At 37.9% G+C, this 19824-nt stretch overlaps 1 protein-coding gene across 2 annotated transcripts in view; it reads right to left on the reverse strand.

The window, feature by feature from the left end:
• The window catches only part of DNER (delta/notch like EGF repeat containing), a 106470-nt gene that overhangs the window by 55439 nt on the left and 31207 nt on the right, over positions 1 to 19824 (reverse strand). Inside the window, exons 1-2 of one of the 2 annotated variants that reach the window (XM_064721067.1) lie at positions 18224 to 18243; positions 6143 to 6439 (exon numbers count right to left, since the gene is read on the reverse strand). In XM_064721067.1, the coding sequence (XP_064577137.1) occupies positions 6143 to 6439; positions 18224 to 18226 (300 nt within the window). In that variant the 5' untranslated portion in view covers positions 18227 to 18243. Of the gene's footprint in view, positions 1 to 6142; positions 6440 to 18223; positions 18244 to 19824 lie in introns of those variants that run through there. The other variant, XM_064721068.1, reaches the window with a different exon arrangement.

Consider the following 19824-nt stretch of genomic DNA (forward strand, 5'->3'; position numbering starts at 1 on the left):
CATGAAAACTGGCATGGTCATAATGAAAGAAAACCTTTCAGTTCTTCAGTAGGACAGAAACTGTCATGACAAATGCAGTATGAGGGATGGTCTTGTAAATGCTAGTTCTTTCAGATTTTCTTCCAAGGGATTTCATATTAAATTTCAGTTCAATAAAGCAAGTTTCATAACGTGCAATTTTAGCTTCTCTGAACATACAACTACTTTTTTTATCAGAATAAGGCCGGCAGGATTTATTCTCTTCTGACCCTGTAAGTGTGGCAAGAAGCATCCCTTATTTTTAAGACATATAACATTTTTGGCAGTCTTCCTTATGTAAGGAAAAAATAATACATGAAAGAAATAAAACAGGTTAGATCCTAACTATAGATCTTGAACAGCTGTTGGCAAATAAAAAGTGAAAAGAGAAGCAGGAAAATAAAAGGCAACAGAATAGAACCACAAGAGAGGGATCTAGTACTATCTTCTTAATGTCAGGATGTCAAGCAACAAAGCAGGATCATTTCTAGCACAGAAACTGAACTCAGAACAAAATCCTTAAAGAGAAAAAAAAAAAAAAACCAAAAAAAAAAAACCCAACAGTTCCAGGACCCTTGTCCTATAGCACAGAAAAACTACTGCTGCTGAAAAATCTAGTGTCATTTAGCTTAACCTCCACATCACTGCACTTGGTTCTACCCTCAGAGTTTCAAATGGGACAATGCTTGAAAGAAAACCAGAACAGAAAGAAAATCAAGGTTTACTTCTAACAAATCTCACCAGTGGGAGAGAAAAGCAGAAGTGTTTAGAGTAGGAGTAGTGCCTCTCTGAGGAACACCAGGGGGAGACTGACAGACTGCATCCAAAAACAGTATCAGATGAAGAAGGCTTACCAGTTATCACAGCATTGAAACCTGGTGTAAGGGAGGCTGCACATCCACCCAGCAAATTCTGTTGCTGGCAGTCTGTTTCTTTGCCCATCTGAGCAAGAGCCACTCTGTAGAGTCAGCAACCACAGCACCAGGTTCCAGTGCACGGCAATCCTCCAGATAACATTATTAAAACTTTGTTTTTCTGTCATAGACTATCAATGCCAACATCCCACCAAGAGGCATCAGCAGGCACAGGAGGCTCTCTTACACAATGACAGATTACCTAGATTATCATTTCAGCAAGCTGCCTTCTTGTTTCAAGCCATCCACCAAATTCAGTGTCAGCTTCATGAAATCTGACATTCAGTCTGTACTGGTTTTGGCTGGGATGTAGTTAATTTTGTTCACAATGGCTTGCACGGTGCTATGTTGCTATGCTTGCGTGTTTTGGACTTGTGATGAACACAGGGTCGGTAACAGGGATATTTTAGTTATCACTGAAGTGTTCACACAGCATCAAAGCCTTTTCTCTTTCTCAGAGTGCCCTACCAGGGGCAGGCTGGGGGTGCTGAGGGAACACAGTGGGACAGCAGATCCCAGCTGACCAAAGAGACATCCCCACCACAGGAAGCCATGCTCAGCCATCAAACTGGGGCTGGAACTTGGCCAGAGCTGCTGCTACTCAGAGACTGGCTGGGCATCAGTTACTTGGTGGTGAGTAATTAGGGCTTTTTACATTACTTGTTTTGTTAAGGTTTTTTCTTTCTTGTTTTCTATTTCTCCTTTTTAAAATTATTGAAATGTCTTCATCTTCCCATGAGTTTTCCCACTTTTACCCTTCCAATTTTCTCTCCAATCTCACTGGATGGGGCAGTGAGTAAGTGGCTGTGTGAGGCTTAGCTGCCTATCCTCTACTTAGATCACAGCACAGTCATTCAACAAAGATTACTTCCATCAAGAATTAATAGCCATTTATTATTCCAGAGTCTATGGAGGTGTTCTGAAAAGAAAGATAAACACTGTGTAAACAAGTTCATTGAGCAAAAATTGCACATAGTCAAATCTTTGCATGCAGTGTATGAGCTCAGGTCACTGGAGGATAAGCAGGGACATAAATTTCAACCTAAGACTGTCAAGTCAGCTATAGATATTTCTACACCAAAACACTGAAAGGCAGTAAACACATCAGGATTGGGTGTTTTTTTTCCCTTCTTTCTCCCTCATACTCTCTAGGACTTCAAAACAGGATGATTTCTGAAGGAACAGTTAAATGAATCTAGATACTTTTCAAAAACAGCTCTGGATAACCAAAAATCCTGAGCCCACCCACCAATACAGCTTCAAAAGAGAAGACCTTCAATATCTTGACATAACTTCTGTCTCAAAGAGCTTAAATTTTAGGAAACCTAGTATTTATGACTATCTATTGAACATGATTTAGTAATGGAATATAATAAACTGACATTTCTATGAAATTCATATAAGTTTTGTTTAAGCATATTGAGCTTTTAGAGACATTTAGGGTTTTATTTAAAAATAAATACAATAAAAAGTAGCAGCTATCCAGAGATACTTACATCAAGTTGTCTATGAAAATTATGTTTCTATATAAACAAAAAGTTCCAGAAATTAATATTGTAGGAGAAGGAGTTATTGAAATTACAGATTTATCCTAGAAGAAAGTAAATATTATTCTACCAAAATCTGTGCTTCCTCCATTCTTCGGTGTTTGTAGAATTTATTTTTCTCAGAACAAAAGAAAAATTACTGAGATTTCAAAACCAAATCTTATACACGGTTAAAAAAGCAGTCGTAAGTCAAATCAAAATTATACACATTCCAGCTCTTAACAGCAATAATAAGAGTGAATGTCAAGAAAACAGGGTAAGCAGAGGACAAACATTTATACTCCAACCTGCACCCATTTCCATGTGAAAGGTTTTCCTAAGACATCATTTTTAAGGATCAAGTTTCTATTCTGTATTTATCAATCTCAAATGGATTTGTTCAGATTCTGTTCCTCCTTCTGCACTCATATCATACTTTAACCAAAAAAATGCAAAAACATTTAGCAACACATAAACTTAGTCAAGACTAAAAGGTTCCTGTTTCAAGAATATACTTAAGGAATAATTCTGCCATTGCTACAGAGCAGGAACACTCAGGATTTTACACCTGATTCAGCCACTCTCCTAAAGGCTTGCAATTTACTGACTAAGGACACACATAAAACAAATGCTGTCCCCACTGCAAGGGGAATGAGAAGTTTATTGTAGCCTCTAATCATTAGTTCCAAAGCCTTGAATCTGAGCACAAAATTGCAGTATAAATAGAAGGTTAGACTAGGACTCACATGCTCAGCATTCTAATTTCTGGCTGCACACCTGGCAAATCACTCCACTGCTCTGTGCTTCAGCATCTCAGTCTGTAAAATGGGAATAATACAGCTGATTTCCTTTGAAAAGAATTTTAGGTCTATTATGAAAAGCTGTATATAAGAGTATGGTACTGCTATTCTTACCATTGATTTTGTACATTGAAACCTTTATTAAATCTATTAATTGAGTAGGATTAATGAGATGGTTTCCTTTTCCCTCCATTACTGGCTAATAAATATCTCCTATACACTGTAACACAAAAGATTATTGAACTGGGGAAATGGGGATTGTTAGTTGGGTCTCTCTACAAGGGGAACCAGTTGCCCCAAGTAGGAAAAAGAATTATCTGTCAATGGGTAAGCACAAAGACACATTCATATTATACTAAAGAAAATCAACTGAGACAAAAAAAACTTGCTTATGATCTATGGTTTTAGTCCTTAATCTGGACATCATGAAAAGATTAATTTCTTTTATACAGACCACTCAGAAATTAAACTGCGTCCAAAGACATCTGTGTGTTACCTGCTGGTACAGACACTACTGAGACAGCTGATTCCAGCAAGCAGTGCTAAATGTATCCCTGCTACCCAGGGAATACAGAAAACATGTCCAACTGTAAGCACACATCATGCCTCTCCTAGACAGCTTACTTCTCTCAGGTGTTCCTTCTTTGAGTTCCCAAAACTTCCCAGAAAAGCTTTCATGGAAACTTCATCCTTGAAGATAGTGAGACCTTCCATTTGGAAAGAGTCTGGCAAAATTTCTCTCTGAGACCATAGGGTCTGAAGAACATTAATTCACTTCCAGTACCAGTATAGAATAATTTGGAAAACAGACTGCCCGGGAAGATTTATTAAAAAAAAAAAAAAACAACAACAACCAAATATCAGTACTTGTTATTCTCTGAAACTCAAAGATCACAAGAGAACATTTTTGCAATACAAAACATACAGCTACTCTTCCTTTCAAGAGAGTGAATGATCAAGTTTTGCAAAGTTCTTACAGCTATGAGGAAAGGTAGTGTTTTTATTATTAACACATTTGACTTTTGAAACCTCCACTAAAGAGGCTTTGGAGCACAGACCTTCAGGCAAATCAACTCTCCTCAGTTAATAGAGATCAGATACAATGTCTCGAATCAGCAAGTGAAATCTCTTTGTTCCAGATAATCATCTCTCTCACTGTGACTTCCAAAGAACAAGGTAGAAGGTCATTATGCCACACTGGAGAGCTTGTCAAAAATACAAGACCCACCACAGTATATTAAAACACATCAACACAAGCAATTTGGTAATAGGATAGCAAGTAATTGCCATGGTAGCGTTAGTCATGCAATAGCAACTGATGACCTATCTGTATTTCTTAGGTAACAGAAGACATGCAGAAGGGTGAATTTCAGCTATCGGAATAGTCACTTGAGAATTATCTGCCTGACTGAAATTCTTACTGAATCTACCTAAAATGCAAACCAGGCAGAAATGTTCCTTATACAACACCAGACCACAGATTGAGGAAGACATACCAGGGAAATCTGGAACAGGGAAGAGCATGCCCTTAATTGATCAGGACATATGGAAAACCCATGCAGAGATGAGACTGCATTTAAACTAAGTAATAAGAGCAGATCATTGTTTGTTTCTGCTTCAGTGATCTCTCCAAACTCCATCCTTGGTGCCTGACATATGTTCTACTGTAAAATAACAGATATGGGAGATGGAATTCCAGGAAATAAAGCTTTATGCTCCAGACATTGCCCACCAGCACTCCCACTGAAATGGAATACAGCCCTATAAATACTTCTACTTCAGCTAATATCAGAGTTGCAACACACCAAACATATATTTTACATGGTCTGATTCTACTTTCATAAAATTGATTAAATAAATTTTACAGTGGAAACTTCAACAAATATGTTTGGGCTGGAAAAGAGTGATGAAAAATACACTTGTTCCATGATTAAACTCCTGCCTGCTTACTTTCTCATTATGCAGTATGTTAAAACACCTCAGGAGAATCAAACTCATTGAAACATTTCAAAAAAAAGACACAACTGACATTTTACCTATTTATTCCTGAATAACCTGAAACAAAATTATATTAAGGTCTTTCTCAAAAAGAAAAAGATGTCATAAAAATGTGCCTACAGAAATTAAAGTATTTTTTCAGCAACAAGTTTCACTATTCCTAGCACTTGGTACTAAGCTGATCATTCCTTTAACAATAACTTGGTTAAGGTTGATTTTTTTTTAATTTTTGCAGATACTTCAGTCTATGCAAAATGTTTAAGCATTACAAACAGCACAGAGTGCAACACAGTGGAAAGCAAAGATCACATTTATTAAGGATCATACGTTGTGTGCTTTCCAGCTGTAGTTTTACCAGATATTGTTACATTTTGACAGAGATTTGTTTGTAGGAGTTACAACAAATGTTTACAATTTAAACATTTAAAAGTTTCCACCACTGTCATTGCATCCCTAGAGTTGTGCCCTGCGTAATGTATTAGCTACCACTTCCAATCCTCAAGAAACTGTGTTGTCTCAATAATGCAGAAACATGCAGCAAAATGTGATAATAATGGCAAATACCAAAAAATATATTAAAGGAATTGCTTTAATTTTTAGCATTTCCTGAATTTATTTGATGTTTGGAGATATGTTGTCACACAATTGATGGGAAGAATCAATATTACCCCATTTCAAAGAAGAATCTAATACAACACACCAGCCAACTTAAGTCCATTACTCATAACATGGATCAAATGGGTTTTTGTTTCAATTTTATCAGCATATTAACTCGGGGCAGAGATCACATCTTCAGCTTTCTCATGAGGACATCATGAAACCACCTGAAAATAACACTTGAAAGGTTTCTTGTCAGTGAATTTTCACTGCGACCGAATAGTCTCACCTCGATTTCATCCCATTTGAGATCCACAACTCTCTGTCCAGCCCTTGGCTGCCACGTGGGTAAGGTGACGGTGGCTCTGGAGCGGGGCAGGGCAATGTCGGGCTCCAGGGTGGACGAGGCTGGGCTGCTGTGCCGGGGCGGGCTGGCCTCTGTCCCCGCCGAGGCCGCAGGGCCGCGGGCCGAGCGCTCGCAGTGCGCTCCCTCAAAGCCCGCGCTGCACACACACAGGTAGCCATCCCCGCTGCTGCTGCAGTTACCATGGAGACAGGGGTTGCTGGCACAAGGATCTGAAACAAACTGGAAAAAACACATCATATAGGTCAATTACTGATTATAAAGGATTTATTTCTGGTCTTAAAAATACCATAAAACAGGATTCTTTCCCCCTACTGTATTCATCTTCTGAACATATTTATGAACCAAACTCATCTTTGATGTATCTTCAAGGAGGTAAATTCAAAGGATTAAAGAAGAATACAAATTATATTAACTACTTTCCTCACACCATTTATGCTAATTCACTGTTGCCACATTCGAGCAAAGAGATAAACAAAAAAGGAACGTGACCACTATTCACTATCAGGAATTTTCAAAAACAGACTTAAAAGAGTAACCTTCAATTCAAAGAAAACATCAGATATATTGGAATTTAAGGGAGTAACAGAAACAGGAAAGGGCACAGCACTCGTAGAGATCAGCAGGTTACAAAGCAGCTCTGTGTGGTCAGAGCTAACCACATCACACAATCCTATTTGTGGACACAACTTCCTTTGTGTAAGAGCTGGGCCTTTTACCTACACTTCATTTTGTGGACAGCAGTTTCAGAGTCCAATTCATTTGGGTGCTGAAAGCTTTCTAACAGGAGTTAAAATGCAAGGGCAAAACTGTGCCTGTTTTTAAAACAGCATTTGTAGTAGCATGGACAAGACTAAGCCAGTGATGTAGGAAAAATGCTCTCCGAGCCTCGCTGCCTTTAATTTCTATCTTGAATTTTCCTACAGCTATTTTGTAGTTCCTTATGTCATCACTGACTTTCAAGTTAAAGGTCTTCCCTTTTCTCTGTTGAATTTTACATTCATAATGCATTTATAGATCTGTAGCTATACATCTACAAACTCTTCAAGATTCATCTCCTGGAAAAATCAGCTGTACTTGCCCTGTTTCCTTGGGGAGGACAAGCCCATCCCTCCAGACACATGTTTATTTTTGCACCTGGGACTCCAAAGTTTAGCACTGCCTTTTGCAAAAGCATCAACACTTTTGCTTGTCCTGGAAACAGCTTCCAAGATAATAGTGAAGAAATGCTTGCCTTAATGAGAGCTAAATCACACTGCTGGCTCTCTGGCATCAACCAAGACCATCAGGCAGCTCCCTTCACTTGTCTTCATATCAAAGGGAAAACACATCACTGGAAGAAGACATTTCCTCATCTTTAAATGTAAATTTCACCCAAGTGCTCCAGTCCTAAAACCTACTCCATTCTTTCCTGTACAATATTCCTTCTCTTCTCTGCATAAGCAATGCTTCATGTTACATTTCTCAGTAAAGCAGCACAGTTATTTATTATTAAATATTTGTTATAAATACCTCAATAATTACATAAACCTTAAATATCATTAATGGAAAAAACAAGTATTGGGTCTGCACTAAGAATTTTATCTTTCCACTAATCCAAAGGTCTGGTGTAGGGACACCAAATCCTAAAACCTCCTTATATAAAACAATACTATTATTGACCTCAGCTGGAATTCTTTCTTCGGTTCAAATTTTTGTATACCCCAGACTCTGTAACATTTTTGAACAGAAAATAGAGGAAAGATTATTAGGAAAGTTAATTTTAGAGACAGTCAATGATGAATGTCAGATTTTGTCCTGATACAGAAGGCTTAGAGGCCATAGAGGACAGTCCAAAATATATGGTCTAATAATTTATCTCATGGTTTGGTCACAGTTCAGAGTGTTATTTACTTTGCTTGGGGGCACAGCTCATACATATAAGGTGATACATTAGACATCAGGGTCAAGCTCTGACTCTTCTTCATTTTAACACTCAACTATATGGCAAGTTTACATATATACTTGACATATCAAGGAAGTATGGAGTTTTATGTTCAGAAGGCCTTATCTCCTTAAAGGCTCTTTCCCCTGCAAGTCAAAACAATACCTAAGTTCTCAAAGAACAATTTCTACATTTCTTCTCCCCAAAATAACATTTAAGTGACAGAAAAGAACAATTTTCAGGAAGGAGCTAGTTCTGTTCTATGGTTTGTCAGTTACATTTTAAGCTTGCTCCACTGCCAAGTGCCAGAGATATTCATAGAAATTTTCTTTCCCTTTAAGAGTACTGAAGATAAAATGTGTTGACATGTGAACAAAGCACGGCTCAAAAATTGCTTGCAACAGTTTTTTCATATTCTAGTTTTTTGGACTAGATCTGAGTTTCAAAGAACTGCAGATTTCCTATTGAAAGATAAGCTCTTTACTCATGCTTTCAAAATAAATCCAAATTCAAAATAAGCCTATTTTGTGTTAGTAATTCAATTGTTCTTGTCACACCTAAAACGTTAAGGTTATTACCTGCAAGCCTAGTAACAAGGAAGAAAAAAATAACTCCTTCAATCACAAAGGGCACTTCTCCCATTATTGAATACATCCATTCACTTAACAAGTACAATAATAAAAAATTCTGTGTGATCCATTCTATTTGATGCAAACTGATTTGAGCTGTTTGACTGGAAACAGATGTGTTTAATTAATTATTAAGTCCTGCTCAGTGCTGTCCCTGTCACGCACTGAAGAAAACCTTGTGCTTTAGGAACCACCCATACCCTTTCAGACAGAGTGGAAGTGAAAATAATTAAAACAGTTTAGATTAGATGAAAAATTAAAAAAGATTAATAGATGTTGAACTTCAGCCATAGACTTTCTCAAAACTTAGTTTTATGAAGTACTTCAAAGGATTTTATCATCATTCTCACTCCTTAGTTACTAGGAATTCAAAAGCTCATTTGTCTTCCAATAAGCCTATCAAAACAAATCAATGTCATTTGTGCATAGGTTTTCTGTTGAACTAAAGAGTCAATTTTAATTATCAGATAAAAAGAGATAAGCAAATAAAACTGATTAATTTGTGTTGGTTGTGATGTTTCTGTGGTTTCTCTGGTCCTCACGAAGGTGGCAGCAATGGTTAGCCAAGTGATCTGAGAAATATTTTGACAAAGTGAACAGCATGGCTACATCAGAATTAAAGCTAGCAAAATTTCAAGGCTTACCCTTCAATGAACTATTGAAGCTCACCAAAAAAAAAAAACCTAAACCAAGACAAAAGAAAAAACCAAAACACCTTGGGTCTCATAACTAAGAGCTGGACCTAAGTATACCTAAGTGTACTGCAAATACACATACACAATTACAAACTCCTTGTTTAGCCACTCCTCATGCAGTTCACAGTATCTTCAGAGACTTGCACAGAGAAAAGAAGTCAGCAAGTAACAAAAATCCATATAGCCCATGAATAAATACTAAATCAGTATGATCACCACTAAAAAATCCACGGTTGTTTAGGTACAGAATTTCCATAGTCACTATTAAAAAGTATATTTTGTATTTCAGCCTCTTGTTTTCATCCCCAGTTTTTCATTTAATAGTTTGTCTGTTTTTATAATACATCCCTTGACTAAACAGGCACAGCCAGCCCTTGCAGCTGACAGAGCCAAGCTAAAAAGCATAAAATGTATTTGCATGCAATTACTATTCCATATGCCTGGACAATTGTAATCCCTGAAATGTTTTTCCAGTAGAATCCCAAGACAGATGCGTACCAAGGTGCCCTTCAGATCATAGTTAATTTTCCAAAGGCAGTTTGAATATGGTATAACAAACTGGGCTTTTTTAAGAATCACACTCACAAACATGGATCCTTTGCCAGCCAGTCCAATTGTTTCCTCAGGTTTCAAGATGTAACACTGCAGGATGTAAATCTGCAAGATCTTTCTGCCAGTACTACTTGTGATGACACCAATTTGTCAGTTGATGCTCATTCACCTTCTCTTCAAAGAGGTTCTACTTGTTCCACCTGGAGATAGTCCAGGTAGATCCTCCAGAGAGCTTCAAAAAATAGAATGGCAAGTCTAAAGCCAAGGCTACAGATGAGCTCTAAACATTGTGCCAAACCTCTCTTCCACCTGCAACTCTCCTCTTAGATGTGTCAGTACAAAACCAACTTCTAGGTCAGTTTTTATTGCTGTTGCCTACAGCCACAGACAATATTACACCAGTTTACAACTTCAGTAAAATATGGAAAATAAAGAAAACAGTAAAACCAGTCCTCATGTTAAGACTTCAGCAGATTGTTTAAATTCATTCTATATGGTGAATTTTAACCTGCTAACAAAGCCAAGCTGCCACAATCATGTCAAAGGCTGATACTTGGCATATGCATCCAGAAGCACTCAGTACCTCAGACAGCCTGCAGATATTAAAACCGGCATAGCCCAAAGTTTCCAACTTTCCATGGCTCCCTGAGATAGTTTTTCCAGTTACAGGGTAAATTGCTGTGCTTCTCAAATATGTAGAGTTACTCAAGTGGCTGGGACTTAGACAAGTCTCTTCACGTGTTCTGGTAAAAAGATCTTCGGAGAAATTCAAATCAGTAAAAATAAAACTGGTTTTGCTCCTGCATTGCTGAAGAAATTCCCCAATACAAAAGCAAACAACTTCTCTCCCAGATGAAATCATGGGAAGATCCACCACATTCACACACCAATTTCAAGATTTGCATGGTACATTAAAAGTTATCAATTTCTGAATACTTTAGAAAGAAAATAATTTAAACCTACAGTCTAACCTATTATCTGCTTTTAACAAAGTAGAGGAGGAAATATTTTTCCTTTTAAGCATCTGAAATATCATCTATTTTTGCATATGCATCAATTTATGAAAAAGAGATGGAAACAGATTTAAATCTTTTACATAGCAATGACAATAAAGATTATCAAAAAATGTAATCTCTTTGAAAAAATTTGTTTAATTATGTTCAAACTATTATTAAAATTTATTCTAATGCAATCTTTCACACAGTGAAGCTGTAAATTCCATTCCATCTCACATTAAATATTAGCGCTAAATATGAAATGAAAAGCAAGAAAAGAGATTAATTTGAATTTTTAAAAAAACCCAGATGCTCCAAATAGTATCCACAGGAATAGCATTGAGATGAGTATATCAAATAAATGCATTTTCTTTAGTTTTGAGAAAAGACTGCCTTGAGACTCGGTAGGACTCAAGCAACATATCTGGGTTCAATTTCTGGCTCTCCCAGAGACATCCTGTGTGAGCTGAGAACAGCCAGACTCCATCTCTGCCTCTTTCCAACTGTAAAATGGGGATTACACTTCCTTCCTCACACTGCCAGTGCTGGCTGGTTAGAAAGCAATTTTTTTTCAGAATGGGAACCACAGAGACAGTGGCAATAGGAACTCTCAAGCAGCACTGAAATACAAATAAATACAATCAAGAAATACATCCCTGTAGAGCAAGGCTAAATATATAACCTGCAGCTATTCAGGTTTGTTACTTAGTCTTTTTCTTTTTTGCTTCTCTCTGTGGCCATTCTGGTTTCTTCTGAACACTTCTTTGCTCCAATGGACAGAAGTGTTTACAGAATTATTGAGCAAACTTTAAAGTCAAGAAAAATCCTAAATTATATTAACTCTTTTAATTAACCTATACTAGACAGGAAAACCATCTTAATATTGCATCTTTAGACACTATTGTTCTTCAGAACAAGATTTGCTTCAAAACAGATGCGCTGAAGAATACATTCATTTTCCAGCCGTGACTGAACACAACAGAAATAAAAGTGGCTGAAACACCTTGATTAGGAGAGTCAGGATGAATGAGAGCTTTCTGTCACATGAGGATGTAAAAATAGAACATGATCAGCACTGTGATCACACAGGTACTGCCACCTTAAATGGCTGCTCCCTAAAAGCTGCCTGCAATGTCCTTTGTGTGAGAATTTAAGGACGCTCTCCGGAAGCAATTCTTCTGCCACGTGCACCAGGACACAGCGACACACTGCCTGAGAGGGTGTGGTGACCACAGCGAGCAGAGCCAGGCCGTGCAGGAATTGGAATGGCAGGGTCTGTCAGAAGGAAGGCTGTGCCATCATGGTGCTGTGAGCTGCCCGTGGACAACGAACTACACCAGTCTGAGACCTGAGTATCAGGGATTCAACAGGATGGGCAACAACAAAGCAATAAAAACTGCTGTATACAGAGGTCCTGGAAGCCAGAGCAACCAGGGCTTTCCTCAAAAAAAGTATAAACAGGACATTTCTCTATTACATAAAACAAGAATTTGGCAGCTATGTCAGGTTCAATCATTAGGAACTAGCTACAAGACAAAACTGAGATTAATCAAGATTCAGAAGGCCAAGACCAACAACTGTGTCACACTAAAAACAGAATATAAGCAACTTCTTTCTAAAAGCAAACACTTACTCTTTTCATTTAGCAATTCAACCCTATGGCCCAACCCATGAGGAAAGCTATCAATAAATCTAATAAAGTGTAACCTTTATCAGATAATTCAGAATATGATTCTTTGAAACACCATTAACAATGAGAACTTGGGATTTCTTCCAAGCTGCAATTCTCATTCCATGAGTTTTGAATATTCAGAGTAATGAAACTGCCAGTGAATGTAAAAAATGGATATAAAACATTTTTCTTTACTTCAGTGAAGCAGAAAAAAAAATGCCTAAAGAAATTGTCTGTTTAATTGCAAACCAAAGCCTGGCTGCCCAAATCTATTTGAAAAACCAGCAAACATAAAGGGCAGAATTTGAACAGCCTGATAGATTTTCAAAACAGAGCTCCAGCAAATGGCTGATTTACCCTTGTATAATAAGTTACCAGACACCAACTGCTTTGCTCTACCTGTCCTCAGGCACATTCTTACCTCAAGGTATCCTGAAATAACTGCAAAGTAAATTGAGATCACCTTCCCTCTCCCTCAATGAAAGGAAAATATCTGCTTCACACTAACCACTGACAACTGTCAGATGTCAGCATGTACATAAACAATTATGGAGAAGCACCTTACTTTTTTTCCTGCTTTTCTCATCAGATTATTTTCAATTCTTTTTTAAAAATATATATTTGCCTTTCTCCTGTTGTGAAAGAACATTCAAATTGTTTGATATTTTTACAAATACAACATATTTACATTTTTATATTGTTATCGAGGGTTAAATTGACTACTAAATATACTTAATTAATATACCTAAACAACATTGTGCATCTGACATTTTCAGCAATGTCAGATCTTCTATCTACAGAGAGCAGGTGAAAAGAGATGCCAGTGTGAAGAAACTGACTTCAGCTCTCTCGTTGTTACAGTGGACAAGGATTCAAAGCCTTCCTTTCTGAACTAGGAACCTGACAGTTTTCTGGTCAAAAGTGATTTTTAATTTTAAGACAGAGCTGGAGGCATCTTTATTTCATAACAAAGCACCTGCCCACACATCATGTCCAAAGAGTTTCAAATCAACATCCACTCCCTCATCCCTGAAGAACTTACCATTTTACTGCAAAAAGTAACAGGATTAAATATTTGAACAACGTTGGGATGGAGATAGAAACCCCAAATTTCTCTACTCCTACTTGTTAAACACCTTCACTCACTCATGTTGGCACTCACTGCCATTGTCACCATCCCTCTCTGTGAAAGCACTTTCAACTACAATGTTGAATCTCACATTTTATGACAGCCTGGGTGAACTCAGTTGCTTCACAGCACTTAGTTAAGGTATGAAAACAGCAGCAGCATATGCCGGAACTTGGAGAATAAACCAGTCTGCAGAGCCATAAAATAGGTCTTTATATTCAGTGGTGAGAGGCAGTGCTTCTTTAACCCTTATCTGAAATAGCAGTTTTGCCCAGTCAGTAGAACATCCTTTCTGGGGTTACTTTTTTAAAACAAATTAATCTTGAGATCCAAAATACCTTCTAAAGTTGTATTAAAATAAAATGGATTATCAGTTTTCCTATGCCATCCAATAACAATTGCTCAGGGTTTTGTCCTGCTAGTCTATGTCGCACAATTCTTCTCATGCTAGGTTTTGATCACTTTCTTTCAATTTCAGCTACTCAACCACTCTCAGACCTTCTGGTTATACACACAGACTTTTCTTTAGTGCAGAGGAATGTGCTTCCTGATAGAACAATTCAAGAATCTCTGGGTCTAGAGAAATAAAAATTTGGTGCACAGCCTTCCTCTCTTGGACAGCTGTATGCAATCTCAGGTCTCCTGAAGCAAGTTGCAGGGAGCCTGTCATGATAAATAGGAAAATTGCCTCTCAGTGTGTTCACTGTCACATGAGAAATGTCAAGTGCTCAAAACATGTTATATGTTCTTGCTGGTGTCTCCAAGATGCCATGCATACTCATTGTTCACCATGATGAAAGACATGGCAGAAATGGTAAAGTGAGTCAAGGTTCAGCCCAGCAACAAACCCATCTTCTATCATTTTAAATCTGCCCAATCCCAGCTTTTACCAACTGCATTACAATATTAATGAACAGTTCCTGAAAGAAAGGACAGGATCTGTGCCCCTTCCAGATGAAAGGGCACAGATGAAGGGGCCCTGCCCCTACAGGGCATAAATCATTGTAGGGCTGCTTCAGTCTAAGTCTCTCTTTCAGTTGGTCTGAACCCTGGAATCTATGAAAACAGACACAATACTGTTCAGCCCATTTTCCTAGCCCTGAGAAAGCAGGGCTGCGATCCAAATCAGCTCTCCTATGAATTCTGTTCTGAGGTCATACATCAAAAGACTTTATACCTCTCATCAAACTACATTGCATGCACGCTGTCATTCTGCTGTCCACTAGAAGCTCTAGAAACAAGAGTGGGTTTTAAACAATACCATTCTACAATTTCTGTCACTTAAATTTCTCTTCTGGTGGTTTACCCTTATGAATTAGTCTGTATCCAGACAAGTTGAAACCTATGCCACAGATCAATCCCCATATTATTTACTTCTCTAAATCCATTATTACTCTCTTTGAATTACTTCAAATCTGCTGTTTTAGCTAGTAATACCAATACTAATTTATCCCTTCATGATTTGATCTATGAATTAGACTTTTAATTTTCTAATGCAATACTTCATAGCATCCAAAAAAAATCTTAAGGGTAATAACTAAATATAGATCCATAGATCTAAATATAGATCCAAGTCATATATTTAGAAGCTGTTTCACACACCTTGTTTTCATTCAGTATTCCTTTAGGATGTGGAAAGAGTACCAGACATGCAGGTATATCTTGGATTTATATACTGGTATTGTGATATTCTTCTGTTCTTTTCTCTGGCCCTTTCATCACAGTAACCAAAATATTAAAAGCAACATTTACACCAAGTCTCCTTTGTTTTGACACTATACATTGTCTCCTATCTATCTGACCCATGACTCTCTACTCACTCTATTCAAGGCCCAAATTGTCCTGGCTGCTTTGGACACAGCCCCTCTGAGGTTCTGCATGTCCCCATTCCCTGTACAATACCTGACAGCAATGACCCACAGGATCTGTGAGGGCAAGGACCTCCAGCTCTGACCACAGCCATGCTGGGAAGCTTTGTATGGAACACAAAGGCAACAGCAGCAGAATTGTGTTTCCTGCAGGTCACTCCAGCAGCCTTTCATCAGGTAGAGTCCTACATGTACACTTACATTATTAATAATTTTCTGTGTATTTTTTTTTCAAGTTTCCATTAATTCCTATAACAAAACATTCAATTTTGGTGGCAAACATCAGGGCTTTTGAAAGGCACTCTCCTATATCTATTTATGATATAATAGATAGCAAGACACATAAGAGTGTCTGAGAGTACTCCAGAGGCAACAAGAAGTGTTTATTGATATTATTTTCCCCCAGATTCTCAGGTTTTTAGGGGATGAAGCACTTATCTCCTTTTGAAATAGCTACAAGCATTCAAGTGAGTATTTCCTGGCACTGTAAAAGAATTCTAGGTTATTTCTGGGGTTATCATCCAGCACATTGCCTCCACATCATGCATTAGTGAGGCACTTGGACACTGTCTCTTAGAATGCTTAGCTCTGATACAAGTGTTAGTCACAATATTAAAAATGCCACTTCTCCTGTTGTAACTGTACTGAAAGATGGTGATTCAGGAAACATTTGAACAGGCAGCCAAACACCAAGTCTACAAATAGCAAAACAGTCAAGCACCTTTTGCACAGTATCTCTGTCACTGGAGGCCCAACAGAGAATTCATTTTGTCCATTCCATGTATTTATATCACGGAATGAGATGGCATCTTTTTCACAAATGCCAGGCTTTTTATAAATTATTGAAAATTGCACACACACATCTTGCATCAGCATTTTGTCCTTGACCTTCAGCAAATACATTTATACTACAACAAACTTCTTTTAAAAGATAGGAAAACTAGAAAAAAAAATAGTAACGATTTTAAACCACTCCTATGGGCATATCTTGCAGGAAGTTTCTGATAATGGACAAAAAAAGGCTCATTAAATTCCTGCTGTACCATATCCTACACATCTTATTCTGTCAGGTTACACGATATGTTAAGGCACTACACCACTGCCTTCCTTCTGAGGATCGAAAGTGCAATGAAATAGATTCTTAATGCTGTATTTGCAAAATTGAATAACACAACAGAACTACTGAGACCTACATTTTGGAACAGAAACATTGAAAATAATATAGTCCCATTTCTCTCTTCTTCAGGAAAAACTGGGCTGCTGCTCACTTTAGGAAAAAAAAATTCTTGTGAATTCTTCATCACAATACTACTGCTTCTTGATCAAATTTTCTGTAAGTTCTCTGTAAATGCTAAAATATAACACAATTGAAGTACCATTATGGGAAATCTACTGCAATCACACCCTCAGAGGCCGGTCTTGATGATCAAACATATGTTGGAACTGAGCTTCTAATGAGCAATCGACATTTTTGCATATTGCATCCTTTAGTAAAGGGGTATAAGTTGCAAATTCAGAATAAGATTCAGAATTAGAGACTCAATAAATATCCTAGAAAATATCATTGTCCTGCCTAACAGGTATTAGGAATTAAGATGACAACAACGCTTGATACCTTCTGTGAGTTCTGATGGATATTCACAAAAAGACTGAACTTCTAACAAACTCTGGGTTTCTGTAGCATTTCATTTGCTCACTCCAGTTTTACTCTTGTCTCTCTGGGTTCAAATCCTTGAGCACCCTTTGACAAGCACCCCCAACATCTCTAATCTCCTATTTGAAGGACACCACCATCCAAATCTCTGTGCACTTGTTTCAAGAGAAACCCTCTTTTAGTGGGTCCCTTCCAACTCAGAATAGTCTGTGAGTGTCCTCAAAGGGGATTTCATTGGGGACTACACTAGCTCATTGCTTACCTCTGACAATGAAGTCAGCTAACACCCAGATTCCAGACATACACCCACTTTACTGGGTGAGAAGGAAGGGAGTACAGCGGGTGGAAAATCAACAGCAGGTGAACAAATCCCTCTTCCCTTCTGCAAGCTACACTAGGGTACTTGGGTTACAAATCAGCCCAAAAGCTTTCTTCTGTTTGGGCTTGCAAAATCCACTCTCCTCACCAAAAATCACTAAAAAAAGCATCCCTCTCTACAACCTTAGAGTCTGCTTTGCTAGTTTACCAAATCCATAGTTTACCTAGTTTACCACCCCACAGCAGCCACCAATTTTCCCTCCCTGCTCAAATGATCTGTTGCTGAATTACAAGCTCATGCAGAAGGATCAATATCGCTCAGCAGTAAACAATTCATTATCCTAAAATTCCTGCATTTGATTCAGAGAAACTCCAGTCATAATCCATCTTCAATACCTCCTTAAATTCCAGGGCCAAATACACGCTGGAAGAAAAAAAATAATACAGAGACAGAAGAGACACAATACATTTGTGGTCAAAAAAGAAAAAATCTTCTGCAATCAGATGCATATTAAATCCTCATTGTCACAGCACTTGTCACAGTTGAGATAGCCACAACGCATAGAGTACCATCAGAAAACTTCAGAAAGCTCAACTCATACAGGGTAACACCACACCACTTCAGAAGGCTTCAAGAGTCATCGCTTCTAGTTCTTTAGCCCAGCCTTTTATCCCCTCCTGTTGATGCACTGCCCCTGTGTGCCCTCTGTTCCCTTTGGTGGTTGGTCAGTGCCCCTGGGCACTCCATGGCTCATTGCTGGCAGTGCTGCTCACCTGCTGCTCGCAGCTGAAACCAACTGGGGATGGGGCTCAGCCCATCCCAATCACCACAAACTGTGTGCCTACAGCTCATGGTCCTAACCCCTGAGGGAAATAAGTACAGATTTGTGAAACACTACTGAAATTACGTTTGAAGCCTAAAGGGTGGAGAGATACAATATATAAAAAGTGACTACTATTCTTCTGGTCTTCTCTACTGAATCACTGGCTTCCTGTGACAGCAGAAAGAAAGAATAGTAAATGAAACATTAAATTCCCATTTAAATCAGATAATCAGATAAAAAATTTTGCTCATTTGGGCTTTCAGCAAGACTGAATTATATTTCACTATCTGCTTTTACCATACCAAGTGGAACAAAGGGACAGACCTCTAGAAAGCCTAACACAACACATGCAGTAAAATTAACTGTTTCAGTCCCAGTGTCAACTTCTGGATGGATTAGCTGGCACACATGCATTTAAAACATAGGTATAGACAAAAATATAAACAAATTATAAACATAATTATATCCAAAAGCTGTCCTTTGCCAATGGCTTTACTTCTACTCATTTTAAGTTCAAAAAATATCTTACCAGGAATGAACGATTGCCATGACAATTTTAGTGGAATTTAGTGACTAGGTATATTCAGGTTAAATGTCAGTCCAGTTCTGGCAGTCACACTCTAGCCCTCAATAGATTCGGAGAGTAAAGTGAAGTCTGCAAGCCACAAAAGTTTTAAGGGACCTTCTTGGTCTTGTGAATTAGTACTGAATTTGGAAACAGATTGAAAGGTAAGATAAAAGCATGTGGCCCGTGCACAAGCTTTGTGACATTGCTTTGCTAATATATTTCCAGTTTGCTTTGTCACACTTCTTTACTTTTTTATTATCCATTACTCAAACAGATTGCATATTTGATGAAGACATTCGGGAATCATTTCTTGCACACAAAAATGTCAAGTAAGAATAAAATAACGAGCAATTTCATTTTAATTTATGATCTCAAATAGAACTTGAGTCTCGATAAAAAGCACAACCTCAATTATGACTTTCTTGCATTGCGATTTTTGTCTTGTGTGGAACACAGTCAATGCTATTTATGTCTGAAACGCAACTTAAAAAAATTGGCTATACTAACTGAACAACCAAACACAGAAACCCCTTCCTCATAAGCCAGTAGACTGGCAGCAAGTAGTGCTGTAGGTGTGCCTGTAACTCCTTGCTGTGGTACCTAGCACATAAAAAATAAAGTCATTTTCCATCACAAACATGTAGAGATCTGCCAGATAAATATTTGGAAACTGAAAAGCTGGTATTACAAGCAGATTGAAGCATGGCACCATCCCATCCTAAATTTCTTTAGGGTATGTTCCTTCTGCTCACTCTGATTGCAAAGACAGAAAAATAAAA

This window comes from Zonotrichia leucophrys, chromosome 9 (genome assembly GCF_028769735.1).
Source record: "Zonotrichia leucophrys gambelii isolate GWCS_2022_RI chromosome 9, RI_Zleu_2.0, whole genome shotgun sequence".
NCBI classification, from domain to species: Eukaryota; Metazoa; Chordata; class Aves; order Passeriformes; family Passerellidae; genus Zonotrichia; species Zonotrichia leucophrys.